Source organism: Scyliorhinus canicula, chromosome 8 (assembly GCF_902713615.1).
Source record: "Scyliorhinus canicula chromosome 8, sScyCan1.1, whole genome shotgun sequence".
Taxonomy (NCBI): Eukaryota; Metazoa; Chordata; class Chondrichthyes; order Carcharhiniformes; family Scyliorhinidae; genus Scyliorhinus; species Scyliorhinus canicula.
In genome coordinates this window covers 140,279,544-140,302,958 of record NC_052153.1, presented here as the reverse complement: position 1 = coordinate 140,302,958, position 23,415 = coordinate 140,279,544, and the positions used below count along the sequence as shown (strand labels likewise).

The 23,415-nt window shown below is 47.1% G+C and overlaps 1 protein-coding gene across 1 annotated transcript in view; it reads left to right on the top strand.

The window, feature by feature from the left end:
* Positions 1-23,415, top strand: part of rasa1a (RAS p21 protein activator (GTPase activating protein) 1a) — a 285,109-nt gene that overhangs the window by 133,391 nt on the left and 128,303 nt on the right. The window contains 2 exon segments of the mRNA XM_038805349.1: positions 3,420-3,537; positions 5,768-5,924. Of these exon segments, the coding sequence (XP_038661277.1) occupies positions 3,420-3,537; positions 5,768-5,924 (275 nt within the window).

The window sequence follows — 23,415 nt, the reverse complement described above, 5'->3', positions numbered from 1 at the left end:
ATGTTCTTGCTAGATGGAGTGCAGCGAAGGTTTACCAGGCTGATTCCTGAGATGACAGGACTGTCATATGAGGAGAGATTAAGTTGGTTAGGAATATATCCATTGGAGTTTAGGACAGTGAGATCTCATTGAAGTTTATAAAATTCTAACAGATTAGACAGAGTAGATTCAAAAAGAATGTTTCTGATGTTGGGGGAGTCCATAACTAGGAGTCATAGTTTGAGAATAAGATGTAAGCCATTTAGGACTGAGATGAGGAGAAATTTCTTCACCTAGCGAGTGGTGAATCTGTGGAATTCAGTATCACAGAAAGTAGTTGAGCCCAAAACACTATGTGATTTCAAGAAGAAATTAAATATAGCTTTTGGAGCTAAAGGGATCAAGAGATATGGAGGGGGGAAAGGTGGGACCAGGCCATTGAATTTGATGATCAGCCATTATAATGAATGGTCTACTCCTGCTTCTATTTTCTTCTTTTTTAATTCTTTTTTTTTAAATTTAAGAGTACTCAATTATTTATTTCCAATTAAGGGGCAATTTAGCATGGCCAATCCACCTACCCTGCAATCTTTGGGTTGTGGGGATGAGAATCATGCAGACACGGGGAGAATGTGCAAACTCCACACAAACAATGACCCGGGGCCGGGATCGAACCCGGATCCTCAGCGCCGTGACGCAACAGTGCTAACCACCGTGTCGCCCCTCATTCTTCCATTTTCTATGTATGTTTCTATGTACAAATGTTGAAATGTGCATAGGCTAACAATGAGGATGGACTGATATCTGCTTTGTTTAGTGAGAGTGATTTTTGTTGGTTCTAAAATGTTTTTAATTCTGATATAATCTTGGTATATTCTGATCTGGCTGAACATTTGAAATATATATGCCAGTAGAGTTCAATCAACTGACTTCAGAGCCCTGTGCATGTGAACATGATGCATTTAGAGAGAATCCAGATATACGTAATGGAGTTTCTCTACAGGAAGAGCGTATTCCCAGTGGTGGGCACCTAAGAAAATGTGTTTTTTTAGAGCTTTGAGGGAATTGTGATTGTTGGAATGTATGCACCGCCCGCCCGCCCTGCCCTGTCCCGCCCGCCTGCCCTGCCCTGCCCCGCCCTAGATTTTGTGAGCTTAAAAATAACCAATGTTATTTATTCTCACATGCTTAAACTAAATTAAATGTGACATCTTGCATACCCGTTCTCACACCCACTCGCTCTCACCCACAGAGAATCATTATCGATTAGGTAATGCACTTTTACAGACTATTGATCTGATCTCAGTCTCTGATTTATGAATTCCGTTTCCCACTTGGTGGATCTGAAGTTTCTTGGATGATTTGATGCTTTAATGTTGAAGTGAAGGTCTTGTAAAGCAAACGATTCTCAGTAGACTGTGATGTTCCTTACATACAAATTTCTAGAGGTTGGTTCTCAGGTGAATTTGAAGTTGGAACAGGTTGGGAACTTCCTTCTGCGATCTTCCACTTTCAAGTTATTGCTGTTAATTACCTTGACTGCTTGGTGACTTGCAACTAATTCACAGTCTGGGTTCTGACCACTGGTTTAATGGCTTTTTGGTGAAACTGCAAACAGCTTGTGCTGATTATTAACAAGCAGCTAGAAAACATGACTGTTTGACCATGTGACTTCCACAAGTTGAAAGTATTTTCCAAATACTGTGTTGATTGCAACATCCTGTCTTGTGGTTTAACACCTTTGGTAAATCCAGCTTGGATGGGGAAAACAAAGGAAGATTGACAGGTCCATTTACTCCTGTCTGCCACCAATTGAGTTTCAACCTCCCTTTTAGTTCAGGGTTAAACCTGGAGACAGGCAAACTGGCAGATCTATAGTCCTTTTGTGTTGGTCCATGCTTCAACTAAGTGGTGTGAATTCCCAGGATGGCTGTGAATGCCTATATTTAATTAGGTATTTGCTTGAGACCGGGTATTGTCTGCAGATTAAATGCCACCAATCACATGATTTGCAACAGCCATTTTAATAGCTTGTTTGTGTCCAGTTTAAGTACAAAATATGCTGGGGCATGACACTGCCACCCTCAGTGCAAACATTCGCTTCCATAGATTAGTCCATAATGCCTCTTTATCATTTATTTGAATATGCAGTGTCCAAAAAAAAGCCATAAATCTAAAAAAAAACCTCTAGGAAAAATAGCCACCAATAATCTTCATAATGGGCAGGATTCTCCCGCAACTGGTCAGATGGCCTGACCCCACAAACGGCACGAATCACTCCGGTGTCGGACCGACCGGAAGGTGCAGAATTCTCTGCACTTCCGGGGCTAGGCCGGCGGCGGAGGGGTTGGCGCTACGCCAACCGGCATTGAAGGGCCGGCACGAGTTGGCGCATGCGCAGGACCGCCGGCGTGGTTCCGCGCATGCGCAAACCGGTTGCCGTGTTTCCTGCGCATGCATGCGCAGGGGGGTTCTTCTCTGCGCCGGCCATGGCGGAGCCCTACAGAGGCGGAAGGAAAGAGCGCCCCCACGGCACAGGCCCGCCCGTAGATCAGTGGGCCCCGATCGCGGGCCACGCCACCATTGGGGCCCCCGGGGCCGTATGCCCCTCCCCCCTCCCGGCCCGCGGACTCACCTAACCGGCCTACAAGCCAGGTCACGCCGTGATGGTCCATGTCCATTTCACGCCAGCGGGACTGGCCAGGAAACGACGGCTGCTCGGCCCACCGGGTCGGAGAATCCCCGGGGGTGGGGGGGGGGGGTGAGAATCCCGCCCCGTCGCTGGCTGCCGTATTCTCTGGCACTGGTTTTTGGGCGAGGTTTATAATGTGCCGGTCGGGGGCCGTTGGCAGCAGCCCTCCCGGCAATTCTCCGGTGGGGGATCGGAGAATCCCGCCCAATATCTCTGAAAATGCTGGTGAATGACCCAGAAATTCCTGTTGTTGCTTTGAGTCTATATTGCAGTAAAGTGAGCAGGAAATAGAGTCTAGACCATAAGACCAAGCCATTACTTTTGTTTCCCTCCGGACAGTTCTAATTGTCAGTTATACAGTTTGATCTTTCTTTGCGTCAACTTGATCTTTAATCAAAATGATATATAAAGGGTAATTAGCCGGTTTCTTTCTTCACTTTTTATATTTGCAGAGCAAAGCTGGGCAGTACAAGATCTTGGTTCTGAATTCAGGTTTCTGTTTGTGTTGCATTAAGAATTGTGGACTTTTTATGAATGTATCAATTGATATCTGGTATTAATACATTGATTGGAATATGTAGAGTTGAAGCATTGGTTGTTTAATTGCCAAGATACATGAGCAAGTGCACTTCAATATTAAGAGTTCAGAGTTGGCATTGTGCATGATTTTATAGTTTCAAATTTATGATTTGTGATATGTTTGACAATGCGATGATGCAACTAATTCAAGATTTCAATTTTCTTTTAGCATCAAGAACAAGTACTCGATGAGTCTGATGGTAGAGAAATATACAATACAATCCGGCGCAAGACAAAGGATGCACTTTATAAAAATATAGTGAAGAATGGCTACCTCTGGAAAAAGAGTAAGAAAATCGAACTTGGAGATTGTTGAGTTTGACTTCCCCATATGCAACATTCTGTCTTAAAGGCATTGACCTTTTGTGTGGATGTGCTGAAAAAATATTTTTCTGCCTTTGAATTCATAAATAAAAAACCAAGATAGTATCTGCTGATTAACTACAGAGCACATCAAAATGACAGGGAAAGCACACTGGTCTGTCAAGCTTGCCCCATCCAGACAGGGTGAAGCATTGGCCTACTCCTTTATTTACAATCTGTTGAAAAGTCATGTTAACTCTGTTTCTCTTTTCCACAGGTGCGACCAGAACTGCTGAGTTTTTCCAGTATTTCCCACATTTAGTTCAGTTTTACAGCATCCACAGAATTTTGGTTTTGCCTTTGTCCCTCCCAGGAAATTATGATTAACCAAAAAGGTGGTGGGAAAATTGTCCTACTCAAATTATACAACAAATGCTTTACGTAGCCATTGGCAGCTAAAATTCCTCCTGATCAAAGTTAAATTAAAACATACATCCTAAACTGAAATGTCTAAACTTTTTAAAGAAATTATATTTGGCACATGCTTTGGTGGTATTTGGCTGAGGAAAGTTTTTCCAAAAATGCCTCCCCGACCATCAACTCGACTTACCCAACTTGACAGAATGCAAATTCCTTTATTGTTTTAAAAGCACATGTCTAGGTGAACTGGCCCCAATTATTTGAGCCTACTCTTATAACAGGATTCCTAAGTTTAATTTAGCCATCCAGCTTTACAATTTTGCCAAAAACATAGCACGCATACCAAAAAAAGTGTCACCCTGATGAGGCAATAATACAGGACTACATGCATGTCAAAAGCAACATAAACAGCAAGTGATAGACCAAGCTAAGTGATCTCACAACCAACAGATCAAATCTCTGCTCTGCAGACCTGCCACATCGGTCGTGCAAGCTCCCGATCTCCGTTCATACTGTACATATGCATCAATGTTCAGTTGCTGTTCCCACATTTGTAGTACAGTACTTGGTGCCTATGATTCTCAAAACTGTTCCTTGAAATTTAGAGTTTCTTGGCCCATAATAATGGCAGGAAAGCATAAATCTGCAAGAGATTTTTCTGCTTCTAACAAACCTAGAGCAATTAGAGCCATGGAAAAAAAGTGGAAATATTTAAGAGTTCTGAAAAGGTGAGACACAAAAGAGGGAGCTTTGGATGTCCCCCGATCTTAGCTAGTCTTGAGCTTCCAACTCCATTTCATTGCCTGCTCCCCATATCCATTAATTTACGGCAAGACCAAATATCTGCCTATCCCAGCCTTAAATGAATTCAATAATGGAACATCCAGAACCGTCGAGGGTAGAGAATTCCAAACCACAGGGAACAATTGAGGCAAATAACATAGATGCATTTAAGAGAAAGCTAGGAAGAAGGAAATGGAGGGTTATGCAGGGAATTAGACGAGGAAGGATGGCAGGAGGCTCAAGTCAGTGGCCTGGAGTGGCTGTGCTGAATTACCTGTTTCTGAGCTTTATGCTCTGTATAATGTATTGTTCCTGGAATATAAATTATTTTTCTCGGACTTTATAATGAAGAAATTTGAGTAAAATCTCTGCTTTACAGCCATGTGGCTAATGTGGCAAGTTCCTCGCTGCCCCTGCCACTAACTGCTAGAAGGTGCAAGAGAGCACCTCTGATACACTTGGCTCGCTCTGACATTTCCCATCACATGTTGAATGAGATCCTTCTCGGCACAATTTGGCTCTCTGCAAGCCATGATGGGGAACTTTATTCAGGACCACAGAGTTGGAGTAGGTATCAGCATCAGCAGACATATCTTTTGTTTTTTTTGCACTTTGATTCTTTTTTTTTATAAATTTAGATTAGCCAATTATTTTTTCCAATTAAGGGGCAATTTAGCGTGGCCAATTCACCTACTCTGCACATTTTTGGGTTGTGGGGGCGAAACCCACGCAGACACGGGGAGAACGTGCAAACTCCACACAGACAGTGACCCAGAGCCGGGATCGAACCTGGGACCTCAGCGCCGTGAGGCGGTTGTGCTAACCACTAGGCCACCGTGCTGCCCTGCACTTTGATTCTTTTCAGTATAACTGAAATTGACCTCACCATCACCAGAATAATGTTGAGTTGTAACTATATTGTGATATCAGGATAAATATTGAACTGTTTCTGAATATCCTTTTTTATATTTTCCCTAAATGAGCCACAAATCTTGAATTTGTTTGTTTCAGGCAAAGGTAAACGATGGAAAAACTTGTACTTCATTTTGGAGGGGAATGACTCCCAACTAATCTATTTTGAAAGTGAAAAGAGAGCCACAAAACCAAAAGGATTAATAGACCTCAGCGTTTGTACTGTATATGGAGTTCATGACAGTCTGTTTGGCAGGTGAAGATATTTTCATGTTTTATTTGAAGTGTTATACGTTAATCTGTAGTTTTGTGTTTTTGTGTGTGTATGCTGTAGAAGCTTTTGACACATTATCAGGCCGTTGATTTCTTGACGGAGAAGGTAAGGGTAACACTATGGAAGTAAACTGGTTGATGGGAAGCAATGCAGCAGGTTAGCACATTGGAAGGTGGGTTCAACTACATTGAAAGTTATGAAAAAAGATAAAGGGAAGAAGAACTCAGGAGATGTTATTAATGGCAGTGTTAGGATTCAAAAAGAAGGTATTAAAACTAGCATAAAACTACCTGAATGCTCATAGCATTCGAAACAAGATAAATGAGTTGATGACACAAATCATTGCAAATGAGTATGATTTAGTGGTCATTACAGAGACATGGTTGCATGATGGTCATGACTGGGAGTTAAGTATCAACAAAGGACAATACAGCACAGGAACAGGCCCTAGGCCCTCCAAGCCTGCGCCGATAACATGTCCTATCTAGACCAACCGCCTGCATCCTTCTATACACCGTCTGTTCATGTGCCTATCCAGATAAGTCTTAAAGGTCACTTAATGTATCTGCCTCAACCACCTCACTTGGCACTGCATTCCAGGCCACCAACACCCTCTGTGTAAAAAAAAACTTCCCCTGCAGATCTCCACTGAACCTTTCCCCCCTCATTTTGAACCTGTGCCCCCTTGTAATTGTCATTTCCGCCGTGGGAAAAAGCCTCCAACTGTTCATCCTATCTGTACCCCAATATTTTATAAGCTTCTATTAGGTCGCCCCTCAGCCTCCGTCTCTCTCGGGAGAACAATCCCAGTTTATTCAATCTCTCTTCATAGCTAATAACAGGCAACATCCTGGTAAACATTTTTTGTACTTTCTCCAAAGCCTCCACGTCCTTCTGTGGAGGCTTTGTGCGGTGACCAGAATTGGACACAGTATTCCAAATGTGGCCTAACCAACGTTCTATATTACTGTGGCATACTTTTCGAGCTTTATACTCTATACCCCGTCCTATGAAGGCAAGCATGCGATATGCTTTCTTTACCACCATTTCTACCTGTGCTGCCACTTTTAAGAATCTGTGGACTGCACGCCCAGATCTCTCTGTGTCTCTATGCTCCTGATGGTTCTGCCATTTATTTTATAGCTCCCACCTGAATTGGCTCTACCAAAATGCTTCACCTCGCATTTGTCCTGGTTAAATTCCATCTGCCATTTCTCTGCCCAATTTTGCAGCCTATCTGTATCCTGTTGTATTCTCTGACAATCTTCATCGCTATCCGCAACTCCTGCGATCTTAGTATCACCCACAAACTTGCTAATCAGACCAGCTATGTTTTCTTCCAAGTCATTTGTATATTTTACTAAGCGCAGAGGTCCCTGTTCTGATCCCTGCGAAACACTACAAGTTACAGACCTCCATTCGGAGGGGTATCAGACTATTCTGAAGGACAGGCAGGAAGGTAAGGTGGGTGGTGTAGCACAGATATTTAAGGATGACATCAGGGCAGTCGTGAGAGATAATATAGGTTCTGTAGAGAAAAAGGTTGAATCCATTTGGATGGAAATTAGAAATAGCAAGGAGAAAAGGTCATTGATAGGCAAAGTCAATAGGCCACCAAATAATAACATTACGGTGGGATGGGCAATAAACAAAGAAATAACTGATGCATGTAAAAATGGTACAGCAATCATGGGGATTTTAATCCACATGTCGGTTGGTCAGGGCAGAGGTCATAGAACGTATCCGCGATAGTTTTTCAAACAGTTTGTAATGGAACTTATAAGGGAGCAAGCTATTTTAGATCTGGTCCTGTGTAACGAGGCAGGAATAATTAATGATCTCATTGTTAGGTATACTCTCAGAAAGAGCGATCATAGTATGGTTGAATTTAAAGTCCTGATGGAGTGTGAGAAGGTAAAATCTATGCCAGTGTTTTCTGTTTAAACAAAGGAGATTACAATGGGATGAGGAAGGAGTTGGCTAGGGTAGATTGGGAGCAAATACTTTATGTTGGGACAATTGAGGATCAGTGGAGGACTTTCAAAGAGATTTTTCACCATGCTCAGAAAAGTATATATTAGTGAAAAGGAAGGACTAAGGAAAAAGGATAATCAGCCATGGATATCTAAGGAAATAAAGGCAGGTATCAAATTGAAAGAAAAAGCGTACAAAGTGGCAAAGATTAGTGGGAAACTAGAGGATTGGGAAATCTTTAACCGTCAACAGAAAGCCACGGAAAAAGCTGTAAAGAAAAGTAAGTTAGATTATGAGAGTAAACTAGCTTAAAACAGATAGCAAAGGTTTCTACAAATATATGAAATGAAAACGAGTAGCTAAGATAAACATTGGTCCTTTAGAGAATGAGAAGGGGGATTTAATAATGGAAAATAAGGAAATGGCTGAGGCATTGAACAGGTATTTTGTGTCGGTCTTCACAGTGGAAGACACAAATAACATACCAATAATTGATGGCAAGGAGGCTATGGCAGATGAGGGCCTAAAAATGATCATTATCACTAAGGAGGTGGTGTTGGGCAAGCTAATGGGGCTAAAGGTAGAAAAGTCTCCTGGCCCTGAAGGAATGCATCCCAGGGTATTAAAAGAGGTGGCGGGGAAAATAGCAAATGCGTTCGTGGTAATTTATCAAAATTCGCTCGACTCTGGGGCGGTTCCGGCAGATTGGAAAACGGCAAATGTAATGCCACTGTTTTTAAAAAAAGGAGACAAAAGGTGGGTAACTATAGGCTGGTTAGCTTAACTTCTGTAGTGGGGAAAATGCTTGAATCTGTCGTTAAGGAAGAAATAGCGGGACATCTGGATTAATATTGTTATAATTAGCCTTCCCCCAATTTCGCACATTCACCCTAGACCACTCTTATCCTTGTCCACCAGCACTTTAAAACTTACTGAATTGTGGTCACTGTTGTGTATTCATAATGTAGCTTCCACCACATGCAAATGTGCCATGCTGCGAGCCCAATTGATGATTTTTAATTTGTTACCAGGTAATGTTTAGTACCTTGAGAATCTCTTTTTTTTATTCTTCCTAACTCCCAGGAGCAGCGATGTGGGGATATAATAATAATTTTACATTAACACTGCAATGAAGTTACTGTGAAAATCCCCCAGTCGCACACTCCGGCATCTGTTTGGGTACACTGAGGGAGAGTTCAAAATGTCCAATTCACCAAACCAGCACGTCTTTCGGGACTTGTGGGAGAAAACTGGCCCAAACAGACACGGGAGAATGTGCAGACTCTACACAAAAAATGACCCAAGTCGGGAATCGAACCGGGTCCCTGGCACTGTGAAGCAACAGTGCTAACCACTGTGCTACTCTATTAGCACAAGTCTTTGAAGATGGTTGAGAAGGCTGTTACAGCTAAGGATACCATATGCTTTTGTATCATTAGAAGCTTGGAATAAAAAAGTAGGAATTTGCACTAACCTTTATAAAACACTTTGTTGGGATTATGACCTCATACTATATAAATTATTAAGTGTATATAGCTCATATCTTAGTTTAAAAAACATAATAATATGGTTGAATCTATGCCTGTCCGTAACCCAAGACCAAAAGGAACTACCATCGCAGCATCGTGGACATTTGCAGCTTGTGATCTCTGAAGAAACACTAATAAACTCCTGTGGGCTGGAGAGACCAAATTGAAAGGGAACCATATAAAGGCAATCTGTATTTTATAAGCAGTACTAGCCAACTGGAACCTATCCATCAGCGAGAGCAAAGGACCCCACAACCTTTCTAGTCTTAATTATTGGAACATTTAGCCATCTCAGAAACCCAGACCGGGGATATGCACCCTTTGTCTAAGACTCTGTGAAAAGGTGGGAGTTATGTACCTCCAGAGTTCAGGTAAAGTATCGAGGTCTCTCAGTCTGATTGGGATACTAGGCAGTAATAACAACCTGCGACGTGGCACACATAAAACGGGGATCTACCTGGGGCTGTATGGTACTCGCAATCCTAAAATTGCCAATTCCCCATTAGCAATAGTCTTCAGCTGTGCAGCCAGAGGCTGCCATGGTCAATGCGAGGTAAAGTGACCATAGGGGGCTTGTTTAGCATACATGGGGCTGGTTTAGCTCACTGGGCTAAATCGCTGGCTTTTAAAGCAGGCCAGCAGCACGGTTCGATTCCTGTACCAGCCTCTGTACTGCGCTGTAATGGTCTATGTTCTATGTCCCCGGACAGGCGCCGGAATGTGGCGACTAGGGGCTTTTCACAGTAACTTCATTGAAGCCTACTCGTGACAATAAGCGATTTTCATTTCATTTCATTGAATCCTCTAGCTTGTGTAACAGTAATATTGCCTTGCTGTATGAAAAAAACTCAGTCTGCCATTTTACCAACTACAAGCAGCAGGTCAGAGAAGGGGATCTGACCAAATAAAATACCTAGCCCCATCTACACTGTTTCTACTGCAAATTCTGTACCATCACCTACATGACTGATTCATCTCTGCATGCCTAGCTCATGTGAAATTAGCTCCACTAGAAAAGTGAGTTGTGCAGCATTAGATTTTAGTCTGTCTACCTCCGTGAAGGAATACCTCATTGGGCCATGGTTCTGGACTCTGGAACCCATGCCAAACAATTTGTTTCTCTGTGGTCTTTGCTCTGTAAACCTTTCTATCCTCAATCTCTTCTTTTTTTTACCTGAGGAATGCACAGGAAGGAATATTGCAACCCTGCTCCTGGGGTCTGAGGGTGTGAAAATAACTAACTCTTTGAATTCATCCTATCTTGAGTTTGCTGAGGAGTAATTAATAGAAAATTGGATCACGCCAAAACTGAGGGTTTGGGGAAATACTTCACTCCTTCTAAAATGGGAAACAAATCAAATTACCTATCTGTTTACAGTTGGGTGATGACAGGAGAAGTCAGGGCTGTTTAAATTAACTCCACTCCTGTCCACAATAGAAATTGGGCGCTCAAATCCAGAATCGCCCATTTGAATTTGATCAGAGTCCAAGTAGACATGAGCCAAATTTGAGATAAAGGGATAGTTGAAAAGCAAAATAGAAGTCTCGGTAACTCCTTTTCCCTAACATTAAGAAAATGGCAACTTTCAATGCCCATATTTGGGTGGCACAAGGAAATTTGAACAGTGAAACCGTAGCAGCCCTAAAAACAGAACAACTGAAAGCAGTAACTAGGGAGGTACAGTTAAAATTGCCCAGTAAAGTGAACAGAAGTGAACTGATCCAGCTGATAGAACATTTGGATTTCATGTGACCAGGATATGGAGCTAGATCTGGAGCTGAACCATAACTTCAAATCCTTCCTCTAGCCCAATTTGAACTGAAAAAGCTCAGAATACTAGAATTGAAGGAGCGGAAACAAGAGAGAGTAAAGGGCGGCACGGTAGCACAGTGGTTAGCAATGTTGCTTCACAGCGCCAGGGTCCCAGGTTCGATTCCCGCTTGGGTCACTGTCTGTGCGAAGTCTGCACGTTCTCCCCGTGTCTGCGTGGGTTTCCTAAAGGTGCTCCAGTTTCCTGGCACAAGTCCCTAAAGACGTGCTGTTAGGTGATTTGGATATTTTGAATTCCCCCTCGGTGTACCCGAACAGGCGCAGAATGTGGCGACTCAAGAGCTTTTCACAGTAACTTCATTGCAGTGTTAATGTAAACCTACTTGTGACAATAAAGATTATTATTAAAGATTATTATTACTAAAGGAGAGAGAAGAATTCCGGCTCTGCAAATTGGAAATGGAGCTGGCAGCTCAAAGGGAGTGTGAGAGAACAGATAGCTGGAATTTGCAAGGGATGCTCCCTCTCTATCTGGTTGCATCCCCTATCTTTCTAATCCTTAGCCACTCTCTGAGGCCTTAAGGTATGCAAGATTAATTTCCAAATACAAAGAGAGTGATGTGGAGTCATTTTGAGAAAGCAGCAGAGCTGCTAGAATGGCCATCGACATCTGGATATTGTTAATACAAGTGCAGCAGTCAGGAAGAGCCCGAGAAGGCGATTCCATGCTGACCCCTTGCGTGTCTATGAATTATGAGCAGACCCAGGCTGCCATTCTACGTGCGTATAAGTTAGTCCTGGAGACATGTCATCAAAATTGAGTTTGAACGGTTGAAACAAATTGCATTCGACCGATGTGTATTATCTCTCAAAATTCCACGACCCTATGAGGAGCTGTGTAGTTGATATTGTGAAGGAATTCAAATATTGTTTACTTTCCAAACTTGGAGGAGCAGAGAATCCTCACAGATAGGGATTTAGCCGACTCAGCAGACAGGCCATTGACCTCGACACTCAGATAGGAGGAGTAGAGAATACTCACAGATAGGAATGCAGCCGACTCAGCACACAGGCCATTAGCCTGGACATTCAGGCAGGAGGAGCAGAGAATCCTCACGGATAGGGATGCAGCCGACTCAGCACACAGGCCATTGGCCTCGCACTCAGGCAGGAGGAGCAGAGAATCATCACAGATAGGGATTCAGCCGACTCAGCACACAGGCCATTGGCCTCGCACTCAGACAGACCCATTCCCATGAACATTCAAAAGATAAACAGGGTGATCTAGATAGAAAGGGTCCCCCACCCAAAAAGAAGACACAAAGGAGGGTGTGAGAAGTCCTTTCTTAAAATTCATTTACGGAATGTGGGCGTCGCTGGTTAGGCCAGCATTTATTGCCCATCCCTAGTTTCGCTTCAGGAGGCTGTGGTCAGTTGCTTTCTTGAACTGCTGTTGTCCATCAGGTGTAGCTACATCCACTGTGCTGTTAGGGAGGGTGTTCCAGGATTTTATCCCAGCGACAGCAAAGGAACAACGATATATTTCCAAGTCAGGATGGTGAGTGACCTGGAGGGGAACCCCCAGGTAGTAGAGTTCCCAGGTATCTGCTGCTCTTGTCCTTCTAGATGGTAGTGGTCGTGGGTTTGGAAGGTGCTGTCTAAGGAACCTAGGTGAGTTATTACAGTGCATCCTGTAGATGGTACACAAGGCTGCCACTGTTCATCGGTGGTAAAGGGTTTGAATGTTTATGGAAGGAGGAGTAATCAAGTGGGCTGCTTTGTCTTGGATGGTGTCAAAGAGTGTTGTTGGAGTTTCACACATCCAAGCAAGTGGAGAGTAGAACATAGAACGATACAGCGCAGTACAGGCCCTTCGGCCCTCGATGTTGCACCGACATGGAAAAAACTAAAGGCCATCTAACCTACACTATGCCCTTATCATCCATATGCTTATCCAATAAATTTTTAAATGCCCTCAATGTTGGCGAGTTCACTACTGTTGCAGGTAGGGCATTCCACGGCCTCACCACTCTTTGCGTAAAAAACCCACCTCTGACCTCTGTCCTATATCTATTACCCCTCAATTTAAGGCTATGTCCCCTCGTGCTAGCCACCTCCATCCGCGGGAGAAGGCTCTCGCTGTCCACCCTATCTAACCCTCTGATCATTTTGTATGCCTCTATTAAGTCACCTCTTAACCTTCTTCTCTCTAACGAAAACAACCTCAAGTTCATCAGCCTTTCCTCATAAGATTTTCCCTCCATACCAGGCAACATCCTGGTAAATCTCCTCTGCACCCGTTCCAAAGCTTCCACGTCCTTCCTATAATGAGGCGACCAGAACTGTACGCAATACTCCAAATGCGGCCGTACTAGAGTTTTGTACAACTGCAACATGACCTCATGGCTCCGGAACTCAATCCCTCTACCAATAAAGGCCAACACACCATAGGCCTTCTTCACAACCCTATCAACCTGGGTGGCAACTTTCAGGGATCTATGTACATGGACACCGAGATCCCTCTGCTCATCCACACTACCAAGAATTTTACCATAAGCCAAATATTCCGCATTCCTGTTATTCTTTCCAAAGTGAATCACCTCAACTTCTCCACATTAAACTCCATTTGCCACCTCTCAGCCCAGCTCTGCAGCTTATCTATGTCCCTCTGTAACCTGCAACATCCTTCCGCACTGTCTACAACTCCACCGACTTTAGTGTCGTCTGCAAATTTACTCACCCATCCTTCTGCGCCCTCCTCTAGGTCATTTATAAAAATGACAAACAGCAACGGCCCCAGAACAGATCCTTGTGGTACGCCACTCGTAACTGAACTCCATTCTGAACATTTCTCATCAACTACCACTCTCTGTCTTCTTTCAACTAGCCAATTTCTGATCCACATCTCTAAATCACCCTCAATCCCCAGCCTCCGTATTTTCTGCAATAGCCGACCGTGGGGAACCTTATCAAACGCTTTACTGAAATCCATATACACCACATCAACTGCTCTACCCTCGTCTACCTGTTCAGTCACCTTCTCAAAGAACTCGATAAGGTTTGTGAGGCATGACCTACCCTTCACAAAAGGGTAAAAATAATCATATTATTCCTATCTAGATGATTATAAATCGTATCTTTTATAATCCTCTCCAAGACCTTACCCACCACAGACGTTAGGCTCACCGGCCTATAGTTACCGGGGTTATCTCTACTCCCCTTCTTGAACAAAGGGACCACATTTGCTATCCTCCAGTCCTCTGGCACTATTCCTGTAGCCAATGATGACCTAAAAATCAAAGCCAAAGGCTCAGCAATCTCTTCCCTGGCTTCCCAGAGAATCCTAGGATAAATCCCATCCGGCCCCGGGGACTTATCTATTTTCACCTTGTCCAGAATTGCCAACACTTCTTCCCTACGCACCTCAATGCCATCTATTCTAATAGCCTGGGTCTCAGCATTCTTCTCCACAATATTATCTTTTTCTTGAGTGAATACTGACGAAAAGTATTCATTTAGTATCTCGCTTATCTCCTCAGCCTCCACACACAACTTCCCACCACTGTCCTTGACTGGCCCTACTCTTACCCTAGTCATTCTTTTATTCCTGACATACCTATAGAAAGCTTTTGGATTTTCCTTGATCCTACCTGCCAAAGACTTCTCATGTCCCCTCCTTGCTCGTCTCAGCTCTCTCTTTAGATCCTTCCTCGCTTCCTTGTAACTATCAAGCGCCCCAACTGAAACTTCATGCCTCATCTTCACATAGGCCTCCTTCTTCCTCTTAACAAGAGATTCCACTTCTTTGGTTAACCACGGTTCCCTCGCTCGACCCCTTCCTCCCTGCCTGACTGGTACGTACTTATCAAGAACATGCAATAGCTGTTCCTTGAACAAGCTCCACATATCCAGTGTGCCCAACCCTTGCAGCCTACTTCTCCAACCAACACATCCTAAGTCATGTCTAATGGCATCATAATTGCCCTTCCCCCAGCTATAACTCTTGCCCTGCGGGGTATACTTATCCCTTTCCATCACTAACGTAAAGGTCACCGAATTGTGGTCACTGGTTCCAAAGTGCTCACCTACCTCCAGATCTAACACCTGGCCTGGTTCATTACCCAAAACCAAATCCAATGTGGCCTCGCCTCTTATTGGCCTGTCAACATATTGTGTCAGGAAACCCTCCTGCACACATTGTACAAAGAACGACCCATCTAATGTACTCGAACTATATCTTTTCCAGTCAATATTTGGAAAGTTAAAGTCTCCCATAACAACTACCCTGTTACTTTCGCTCTTTTCCAGAATCATCTTCGCCATCCTTTCCTCTACATCCCTAGAACTATTAGGTGGCCTATAGAAAACTCCCAACAGGGTGACCTCTCCTTTCCTGTTTCTAACCTCAGCCCATACTACCTCAGAAGAAGAGTCCCCATCTAGCATCCTTTCCGCCACCGTAATACTGTCCTTGACTAGCAGCGCCACACCTCCCCCTCTTTTGCCCCCTTCTCTGAGCTTACTAAAACACCTAAACCCCGGAACCTGCAACAACCATTCCTGTCCCTGCTCTATCCATGTCTCTGAAATGGCCACAACGTCGAAGTCCCAGGTACCAACCCATGCTGCCAGTTCCCCTACCTTATTTTGTATACTCCTAGCATTGAAGTAGACACACTTCAAACCACCTACCTGAACACTGGCACCCTCCTGCGAAGTCAAATCTGTGCTCCTGACCTCTATACTCTCAATCTCCTGTACCCCAAAACTACAATCCAGGTTCCCATGCCCCTGCTGAATTAGTTTAAACCCCCCCAAAGAGCACTAACAAATCTCCCCCCCAGGATATTGGTGCCCCTCAGGTTCAGATGTAGACCATCCTGTCTATAGAGGTCCCACCTTCCCCAGAAAGAGCCCCAGTTATCCAGAAATCTGAATCCCTCCCGCCTGCACCATCCCTGTAGCCACGTGTTTAATTGCTCTCTCTCCCTATTCCTCATCTCACTATCACGTGGCACGGGCAACAACCCAGAGATAACAACTCTGTTTGTTATTCCATTAAACTCCTGACTTGTACCTTGTAGATGGTAGGCAGGCTTTCGGAGGTCAGGAGGTGAGTTACTTGCCATAGGATTCCTAGCTTTTCACCTGCCCAGATAGCCAGAGTATTAATATGGTTAGTCCAGTTCAGTTTCTGATCAATGGTAACCCCCAGGGTGTTGATTGTGGGGATTCAGTGATGGTAATGACAGTGGTAATGAATGTCATGGGGCGATGGTCATTGCAATACCCTCATAGCCTCTGGCGAGGACAATGCCAGCCAATGGAACCCTGGGATCAGGATTGGGCACCAGGGCCAGAGGCTGCCATGGTTCCAGGCACCGACGGGCCAGGGGTGTGGGGATGGGGGCATGGAGGGAGACGTGGGGGTGGATCCCGCAGTGCCAGCAGGAGCCACCATGTAGCCCGGTGGACCTGTTGGACACGGAGGTTCGCACCATGTCGACCTTTCACCCTCTGCAGACAGTGGATATTGGAATTCAACCAGCAATTGTAACTTTCCTGCTGGTCGCCGCAGCCCTGGGGGATGCCCTGCTGCTGTACGAGTGTGAGTTCCTCGAGGACAAGGAAGTTGCAGCAGCGGAGCGTGCAGCAGAGGGGCAGGTGGCAGCCGCCCAGGATGTAGAACCGGCTGTCCCAACAAGCCGAGGAGGAGGTGCCAAGAAGGCGCCACATGAGGCCTCGCGTGTACCGGCACCACCTGTTATTCGAGGACCTGCTGGACCAGGCATGCCATGGAAGACTCCGACTCCGGGTGGTCAGAGAGACAATGTGACATAAATGCCCAGTGATGGCACATGTGACACCGTGGGGAATGGGGGAAAACACCTGCTCCCGGTGGCCGCCAAGGTGCCGGTTGCCTTGAACATTTAGGGCACAGGTCCTTCCAGGCGCCGACTGGAGACCTGTCCGCGATCTCACAGACCTCGTTGCACAGGTGCTCCCACGGCCTATATGCCCAGGTCAATCAATACATCGATCAGGATGCCTGGGCAGAGAGCTTCGCTGCCATCGTCGGGGTGCCGCAGGCCCAGGGGGTGGTCGAAGGGATGCATGTCCCCCTACAAGCACCTTTGGATAACGGACCGCTGTACACAAACAGAAAAGTCTTCCAGGCAGTGTGCATGATGCCTTCACCTGGCACATTCGACGATTCCTGACATGTTCAAGACCCCCCCCCCCCCCCCCCCCCCCCCCCCCGGCTGATGTGTTGGCTGCTGGGTGACGGGCGCTTTCCGCTGCAGTCGTGGCTTATGACACCTATCCGAAGGCCATAGACCGACACGGAGACCCACTGCAACAACGCCATTACAGCGGCCATGAGTGTGCTCAAGCAGTACTTCAGCCAACTGAATATGCGGCACAGCTGCAATTTCCAGATGGCTCTGGGACATGGTCGTCTGTGAGGCGGCAACCCTGTCCTGGGCCTCGGCCAGCGCCTGCACAGAATACCCCAGGCCTTGGACATGCTGATCCATAGCTAAAACTGTCGCCTCCAATTCCTCCACTGCGGACGCCTCCCGATCAGTGTTGGCCTGGATGGCACATATTGTCGGCACCACTTCCTACTGCTGCATGTGGTTGGACTCCTCCAACTACGCTTACGGGTACTGGATGCTAGCCGACAACCCCTCATAGGGTTAGTTTAGTACAGTGGGCTAAACAGCTGGCTTGTAATGCAGAACAAGGCAGCAGTGGGGGTTCAATTCCCATACCGGTCTCCCGAACAGGCGCCGGAACGTGGCGACTAGGGGCTTTTTACAGTAACTTTATTGAAGCCTACTTGTGACAATAAGCGATTATTATTATTATGTTCTCCCTGGCTCTGATTACATCTCCACTACAGATGGGACTGTTTTTTCCAGAGGCCTGTGACCAGTCTGGACATCAGCTAGTCCCTGGGATCGGCCTGCCCTCCAACCGTCCGCCCATTCGGGTGCTCCTCCCTGCACCTACTGTACCGGGTCAACTGTGTGGTGTGCACCAGGGAGTGTCCCAGGAGCCTCTTCACTAACATGGCCAACCCACGTGAGTGTCTCTGGGATGGTAGAGGACGTTGGAGACAGTTGTGATGGAAAATCACTGTCATCCTCCGACTCGTGCTGTGGGGTGTCCTGAGTCTCGGGCGGAGAGCTGATGTCTGAGCTGCTTCCATCACTTTCCGGCTTACGGCAGGGGGGCGGGGGACGCCAAATGAACCCGCCCCATCTCCAGCAGGTCCTGTAAGACACGAGACAAAATGCATGATTAGTACGCGGGTCGGGGACGGAGCGCGTGGTGGTGGAGATGTGGGCATGGTGTAGGGTGGGGGTGAAGGTGTGGGAGAGGGTGAGGGTGGTTTGGGGGTGGGGGTGTGGTGTTCACGCACAGAACATGGGGGACCTCCACTCAGCAGGGTATCACTTCCTTGACCATGGCCGACCTCCACTCAGCAGGGTCTCACTTCCTTGACCATGGCCGACCTCCACACAGCAAGGTCTCACTTCCTTGACCATAGCCGACCTCCACACAGCAAGGTCTCACTTCCTTGACCATGGCCAACCTCCACCTCAGCGACCTCCCTTTCCTCTGGGCCACTGGCCAGGTGCAAGGCTCTCTGCACCGTCATGGTGAGGGGCCGCAGATCTGGTGGTTCCCCTCCTGACTTCTCTTGCTTCAGTTGTGTGCGGTCTTCTCCTGGTGGAGAGGGGGGAGTGGGAGAGACACAGAAGGAAACAGTTTTAAAACAATCAGCATGCAGCCCAGGGGATGGGTAGCTGAGGGCCTCAGTGACCAGGTCACCTGGCCATAGCGGCGTGTATGGGTGTTGGCATGTGGGGCAAGGTGGGGTTTGGCCGTCCTCCAGAGAAGGAGAGGGGGTTATGGATGTGTGTGCTGGGGGGGGGGGGGGGGGGGGGGGGAGAAAGGCAGCATGATTAGTGGCAGGGGTACAGTCCTGCGTACTCATCCTGGCCCCCTTGAGGAGGTCATGCAGTTTGTTCCGGCACTGCAGACCAATCTGGGTGCCATTACCCACAGTGCTGACCGGTCCTGCCACCTGCTCTCAGGCACGACGAACGGCAGCAACTGGCAGCCTCCTTCCCTGGCCAGGGTACAGGGTCATCCTCCTCTCCTCCACCGTGTCAAAGAGGGTCTCAAGCTCTGCGTCCACAAACCTTGGTGCTGCTCTCCTTACAACCATCTTGTTGGCTGGGATGGTGCGTGTGGCGGGAGAATTGTTTATATGCGGCAGCAGCTTGTCAGCCTTTTGAGTGTTAATCACGGACCTGGTGAATCCTGCACCTTTTCCCATTAGAATTAATTGTGTTTCACGTGGCGCCGGTGCTAGCCCCTTAACGGTAGCGGAATCGGTCCAGGTGCGGCACGAATTTTTGTCGGAAAAGTCCACGGATTCTCCACTGGCGTTAACACTTAGTCTCAAAAACAGAGAATCCCGCCAGTGTGTCTGTGAGTATGATTATGTCAGGCTGTTGCTTAATGTCTGTGAGACAACTTCCGTCTATGAGACAACTTCCGGTGGCGGCCATGGAGTGAGAGGTCGCTTATTTGTAGCTCCCGTTCGTGGTGGATTTTTGGGACCTTTTTCCCCGACTTATGGGGGATTTGATCGGTAAATAGGAGTCTGGTAAGGTAGAGGAGAGGAATCCCCTGCCAGTTTATGGAGTCGTGGACCAGAAGTGGTCTGCAAAGGAAAGATTGTTGGGCAAAGAAAGGAGTGGAGTCACCAGCACAGGAAAACATGGCAGAGGCTCAGGGACTCGGATTGCCGGCCCAGTGGTCAACGTAACAGCTGGTGTAATTCCTCCAAGAGAACTTTGCCAAGCAAAGACAGGAGTACCTGGGCCCAATTAAGACGGGGATTGACCACGTGGAGCAAAAATTGGAAGCCGGGACAGGCGATCCAGAAAGTGGAAGAGGCGGTAGCTGAGAACGAGGACCAGCTAACTGTGATGGCGGCGGAGATGGAGCTGATGAGGGACCATCAGAAAAGGCTGCAGAAGGTGAAGGATCTGGAGAACAGGCAGAACTTTAGGATAGTTAGCCTCCCGGAGGACAGCGAGGGATCGGACGCAGGGGCATATGTGGCGCGTATGCTTGAGAAGCTGCTGGGGGAAGGTGCGTTTAACCGACCCTTGGAAGTGGACAGGGCACATAGAGCGCTTGCGAGGAAGCCCGCGGATAAATGAGCTGCTCCAGTTCCCTGTTTTTAACAAAGTTCATCGCCTCATCCGGCTATCCAAAATAAAGTTCTTGCCCCTCGTAAGTGACCCACAGACGAGCTGGATACAGCATGCCGAACTTCACCCATTTCTTGAAGAGGGCCGTTTTAACTTTGTTAAAGCTTGCCCTTCTTTTGGTGGGCGATGGTGGTACGAATGCACCAGTTCTTGGACAAGGAAAGATCTTGAGGTGGGCCAGGCAGACGAGGAGCTGTAAGTGGGAAAATAAAGAGCTGCGCATTTACCAGGAATTGGGTGCGGAACTGGCCAAAAGAAGGGCAAGCTTTAACAAAGTTAAAACGGCCCTCTTCAAGAAGGGGGTGAAGTTCGGCATGCTGTATCCAGCTTGTCTGTGGGTCACTTACGAGGGTCAAGAACTTTATTTTGGATAGCCGGATGAGGCGATGAACTTTGTTAAGAACAGGGAACTGGAGCAGCATGGTGGCGCAGTGGTTAGCATTGCTGCCTCACGGCGCCGAGGTCTCAGGTTCGATCCCGGCTCTGGGCCACCATCCGTGTGGAGTTTGCACATTCTCCCCCGTTTGCATGCGTTTCGCCCCCACAACCCAACATGCTAAATTGCTCCTTAATTGGAAAAATGAATTGGGTACTCTAAATTTTTAAAAAAAGAACAGGCAGGTGATGGAGGATATTGAACATGGGAGCGAGTAATTTTGTGTCTATGCTGCTAAATTTCTTTTCTTTTTGGGCTGTGTGTGTAGTGCTTTTGGACCAATTTTTGGGCCGTTGCTCAGTTTTATATGCGGGTTAACTTTGTTCTTGTTGGCGGATGGTGTGTGGAATTTTCTTCATTGTGTTTGCTGGGGATTGTAATGTTTGCATATGTATGTTCGAGCCGGGGGGAGGGAGATCAGTGGGGAGTAGGATGCTTGGCGCCATGGGCGTGGGCTGCCCGGCTAGCTGGGTGGGCTAGCTCACGGAAGCACAGTGGGGGGTGAGCAGGTGACAAGTTTGATATGGGGGGTTGGGATTGTTGTTTTGTAGGTACGGTGGTTGAGGGGGTGGGAGTGGGGAAATTATTCTGCTGACGGGAAGGACAGGCACTGGAAGATAAATTGGAGGTCGATGACGGTGGACGCCCGAGGTCGGGCCTGAGGAGGCAAGGGCTGGAGGCTGGCCTAAGAAGGCTGATGGTTGATCATATGGGGGGGGGGGGGGGGGGGGGTGCGTAACTAGTCTGAGGAAGGGGTTGGTCGGGCAGGTATTTCATTCAGGGCTAAACTAGGGGGTTGCAATCTTGATCAGTAATCGGGTGTTATTTGAGGTAGGGAGCACAGTGGCGGACTCGGGGGCGGGGGGGGGGGGGTGGGGGGTAGGTACGTTATGGTGTGTGGGAAGCTGGAGGGGATGCCGGTGGTATTAGTGAATATCTATGCACCAAACCGGGACGACACGGAGTTTATGAGGCGGGTGTTGGGAAGATTCCGGACCTGGACTCGCATATGTTGATCATCGGGAAGGGAGGGGGGGGGCTTTAATACGGTCATTGATCCGAGGTTGGATCGGTCAAATTCAAAGACAGGGAGGGTGCCAGCGAAGGAACTAAAGGGGTTTATGGAACAGATAGGCCGATAGATCTGTGTATGTGTGAACGGCCAAGAGCGAAGGAGTTTTCTTTTTTCTCCATGTTCACAAATTGTACTCCCGGATTGATTTTTTCATTTTGAACAGGGCTTTGCTGGCGGGGGCGGTGGATACCAAGTACTCGGCGATTGTTGTGTCGGACCATGCCCCACACTGGGTGGATTTACGGGTGAGCAAGGAGGGGGGTCAGCGCCCGCAATGGAGACTGGATGTAGGACTATTAACAGATGAGGAGGTGTGAGGGAGGCCATCCAGAATTATTTGGAGATAAATGAAACGGGGGAAGTTTCGGCAGCAATGGTATGGGAAGCGCTGAAGGCAGTGGTTAGGGGGGGAGCTAATATCGATACGGGCTCATAGGGAGAAGGTAGAGCGGGCAAAGATGGATAGACTGGTTAGGGAAATACTCCAGATGGACAGAAGGTATTCTGAAGCCCCGGAGGCTGGACTGTTGAAGGAGCAGCAGAAGCTGCAGATGGAGTTTGGTCTGATATCCGCAGGGAAGGCGGTGGGGCAGTTGAGGAAGGCGAGAGGGGCGAAATACAAATATGGTAAGAAGGGGGTGATCCAGGTGAGGGAGCAGGGGAAGAGACTGGAGGAGTTGCCATTTAAAGTGGTGGGAGGGTGTTTTCGCCACTTGAGTATCCAGGTGCCACGGGGTTGGGAGCAGCGACATAAATTAAATCTGGCCCGTTTAGTTGAACAAATGAAGGAGGACTTTCAGAGGTAGGACATGCTCCCGTTGTCACTGGCAGGGAGGGTACAAACCGTAAAAATGATGGTCCGCTCGAAGTTTTTGTTTGTTTTCCAGTGCATTCCTATTTTTATACCAAAGGTCTTTTTTAAGAGGGTGAATTGTGTGGGGGGGTAAAACCCCGCAAGTAAAGAAAGTGCTGCTGGAGCAGAGCCGAGGGGGTAGGGTTGGAACTGCCGAACTTTAGGAACGACTACTGGCTGGCAAATATAGCCATGATTGAAGTGGGTAGTTGGGGAAGGGATCGATGTGGGAGCGGGTGGAGGCGGTCTCATGTAAGGGCACAAGTTTGGGGGCATTGGTAACGGCTCCTCCAAGTCCAGTGGTAGTGGCGGCCCTGAGAGTCTGGGGGAAACATATGGGAGTGGAAGGAGCATCGGTGTGGGCTCCAGTTTGCGGCCATCACCGGTTTGTCCCGGGGAGGATGGATGGGGGGTTTCAGAGGTGGCAGAGAGCAGGGATTGAGAGGCTGCGGGATTTGTTTATTGATGGGAGCTTTCCCTAATTGGAGGATTTGGAAGAGGAGTTTGAATTGTCGGAAGGGAATGGGTTTCGTTAT